Genomic DNA, 3,804 nt, shown 5'->3' on the forward strand with positions numbered 1-3,804 from the left:
GCAAGACAGGGGGGGGGGGTCATACATAGTGGTTTGCTGATGTTAATCAAACATAGAGCTGCAAATCTGGTGAAATGGCAAACTTTGATCAGACTCAGATGGGAAGAGGTCATCCCACATCGTACCAGTACAGAAAGACGAGACCGAATACTGCAGTGATGCTCTGAACTGGCAATGAAAGGTACAAAAGCGCACTCAATATGCACTTGACCACAATCTTCATCATGATGACCACAACTCATGCATGCTAAAGTACTCTAAACCCTTGAAAACATTATTCCACCCTAATAATACTGCATGTGCAGAGAATTACAAATGAATCTACAACCATTAAATATCACATTTAAGAAAAATAAAATGCTTAAATAGCACCAGATTTGGACACTTTACAGGGCCATAACCACAAAAGACATTGTCCCCCTCAGCTGTCCCCTTTGCGTCCAATGAATTGTCCCAATTTTAAAAATAGTAGTCAACCAATATGTGTATTTCCCTGTCTGATTCTTACATTTTAAATTTGATTCCCACAATCTTTTGCTTACAAGTTAATTGGCTTAAATAACGCATTTGGTGCTCAAAAGCACATTTTTAGGGTATTTTAAGGAGAACAGTGCAAGAACGAAAACCCCAAAACAAAGAGGCATTTCAGCACACAAGGTTCTTTAGGTAAAATAATAGCTTTAAACCCCTATTTGAGACTCATATCTCTGTGTATTTGTATAACGCAGTGTATAGACTAATTATTGTGAATTATTATGCACTATGTACATCGTATCTGTTGCACTGCGATATTCCTCGTGGGGTTAATAAAGTGCCTACCTAGCGATCATGTTACAAGTGTAACTCACCGATCTGGACACTGCTGGGAAAAGCCCCTTCACTGAGTCCCCACAGCAGCGGAATCAACACCAGGATCCGCATTCTGTTCGAATCAGAACCCGTCCGGACTCATGGATGGATGGATGGAGACGAGATAGTGTGACGGGAGGGAAATGAAAGGAAATAAATGGATAATCTCGCAAAGGGAGTTTCAGCAATCCATCCTACAGGAAATCCGTGTGTTCCCCGCAGTATCCACTGGAGAGAGAAGAAGAAGAATCTGTCCGGATGAACGCGCGAGAGAGAGTGTGTGTGTGTGTGTGTGTGTGTGAGAGAGAGAGAGAGAGATGCGCGCTCACTCCTTTGCCTCTGAGGTCTTCGGCTTTTAAGCTGTGTTTGCTGAGGCAAGTACCGCTGTTACTACTGCTCATACAGCTAGATATTTAAACAAACCCCTAAGCATACCAATTAAACTTGAGCTTATAAATCATCCCGCACTGTTGTGCTCCAGACGTAAATGATTTTCCTCAAACCATGTGTCTTTACTACACCCGCCTTTACTTATAGAGTGACCAGACGCATCGTTTTCACCTGCTGGACCAGAAAACAATCCCACAGGAGCATATTGAAGTTGGACTCTCATTCTGACGGCACCCATTCACTGCAGAGCATCCATTGCTGAGACACTGATGCAATGCTACATTTCTACAAATCTGATGAAGAAACAAACTCATCCTAATCTTGAATGACCTGAGGCTGAGGACATTTTCAGCATATTTTCATTTTTGGGTGAACTATTCCTTTAAAAATAAAGATTCCAGAAGGCGATTTTCAAAGCAATGCCATTGAAGAACCATTTTTGGTTCCCCAAAGAACCTTTTGGTGAACAGTTCTTAAAAGAACCTTTTTTCTTAGTATGAAGAACATTTTGAAAATCTAAAGAACCCTTTTCCACTATACACTCTTAAAAATAAAGGTTCTTTATTGGCATTGGTGGTTCCATGAAGAACTTTTAACATCCATGGAACCTTTCCATTCCACAAAAGGTCTTTAGATTGGAAAAAGGTTCTTTAGATTATTAAAATGTTCTTCACTCTAACAACTTCTGGGAACCAAAAATGGTTCTTCTATGGCAAATCACTGCAAAAAGACCCTTTTGGAACCTTTTTTTAAATAGCGTAAACCTTTTGTGGAATGGAAAGTAAACAAACCCCTAAGCATACCAATTAAACTTGAGCTTATAAATCATCCCGCACTGTTGTGCTCCAGACGTAAATGATTTTCCTCAAACCATGTGTCTTTACTACACCCGCCTTTACTTATAGAGTGACCAGACGCATCGTTTTCACCTGCTGGACCAGAAAACAATCCCACAGGAGCATATTGAAGGAGAGACCCCAGCCACAAACAGAATATCAAAAGTGTGACTTGAGGGTTGACTTATCTGACTGGAAACCAACATCATAGCAACGCCCTAGCGACCACACAGCAACACTAAGGTTCCCCAAAGAACCTTTTGGTGAACAGTTCTTAAAAGAACCTTTTTTCTTAGTATGAAGAACATTTTGAAAATCTAAAGAACCCTTTTCCACTATACACTCTTAAAAATAAAGGTTCTTTATTGGCATTGGTGGTTCCATGAAGAACTTTTAACATCCATGGAACCTTTCCATTCCACAAAAGGTCTTTAGATTGGAAAAAGGTTCTTTAGATTATTAAAATGTTCTTCACTCTAACAACTTCTGGGAACCAAAAATGGTTCTTCTATGGCAAATCACTGCAAAAAGACCCTTTTGGAACCTTTTTTTAAATAGCGTAAACCTTTTGTGGAATGGAAAGTTTCCATGGATGTTAATGGTTGTTCATGGAACCATCAATGCCAAATGAAGAACCATTATTTTAAGTGTGTAGAGCAGTGTGAACATTCTGTTAAACATCTTGTTTTGTGCTCCACGGATTTAATCAAGTCATACAGGTTTGGAATGACATGCAGGGTGAGTTAAGTGCTCATTTTTGGGTGAACTGTCCCTTTAATCATGGAAAGTATCTGTGCGGAAGATCGCATTTGTTGTTGGTGTCACCAGAGCATGCATGTCTGCACTTGGCTGGGCCAGTGTCACGTTCTGTTACATCACATCCTCCTAATTCTTCTCTCTTTTTGATGGACGTTTTGGCTCAGCTGCAATTGGAGATCCCATAACGTGCTTTTATTTGCGACGAACAACACAAGCATTGTGCATTTGCATTGCAGCGGTATGTACATGTCATTAGGCGTTGCGTGCAACTTTCCATCTCTCTCGCTCTGTGTGTGTGTGTGTGTGTGTGTGTGTCCATATTTAGCGCATTAACTTTACAGTAACCGTTTAGCAACGCCCTGAGATACCGCCTTGTATCCCCATTCATGAAGCCGCTCGCCTCGTTTTATCAAGTCGAGCGCCGCATATCCGTTGCATTAATAAGTTTCACTGATAAGAGCACGAGCTGAGCTGCTGAATATAATATGTCGCTCATGCAAGACGCGCGCGTTCTTTGCAAACATTTTCAAACATGCATGTTCGTCTTTAACCCCTGCGGCGCGTCTCGCACCTTGCTTTTATCATGGCGTTTCACGTTAAAAACTGTTCAACTCTTACAAACGCGCCGCGAGCCCCCTGCGTTCAGTTCCGTCCCAGCGCGCTGCGTCTGTCTGCTTTTTGAACGCAAGAACGCGTCCTGCGTGCGCTCTTTACAGACACAGAAACATGGTGTTCAGGGGTTAGTGCACACTACTTCACTCTCCTTCTGTTCTCTTCTTATGTCTTTCTCTCGCGTGCAACACAGTATGAGCCACATTTCATTTTCAGCTTCAGTAAGGCTGAACAGAATAGAACAGTGTATCAGTGTACAGTAGAAGAGAATAGAATAGAACAGAATATAAAAAAGTAGAATAGAATGGCATTGTATAGAGTATAATATAATAGAATGGAACAGTGTACAGTAGAATAG

General features: G+C 41.2%; 1 protein-coding gene across 3 annotated transcripts in view; it reads right to left on the reverse strand.

Moving 5' to 3' along the window:
* The window catches only part of gria4a (glutamate receptor, ionotropic, AMPA 4a), a 97,032-nt gene extending 95,922 nt beyond the window's left edge, over nucleotides 1-1,110 (reverse strand). For all 3 annotated transcript variants that reach the window (XM_016535158.1, XM_016535159.1, XM_016535160.1), the window contains exon 1: nucleotides 849-1,110. In XM_016535158.1, coding sequence (XP_016390644.1) covers nucleotides 849-921 — 73 coding nt within the window. In that variant the 5' untranslated portion in view covers nucleotides 922-1,110. The remainder of the gene's footprint in view (nucleotides 1-848) is intronic.
* Nucleotides 1,111-3,804: the final 2,694 nt, after the last annotated feature.

The sequence above is a fragment of the Sinocyclocheilus rhinocerous genome, unplaced genomic scaffold (assembly GCF_001515625.1).
Source record: "Sinocyclocheilus rhinocerous isolate Xijiao unplaced genomic scaffold, SAMN03320098_v1.1 scaffold215, whole genome shotgun sequence".
In the NCBI taxonomy this organism is placed as follows: Eukaryota; Metazoa; Chordata; class Actinopteri; order Cypriniformes; family Cyprinidae; genus Sinocyclocheilus; species Sinocyclocheilus rhinocerous.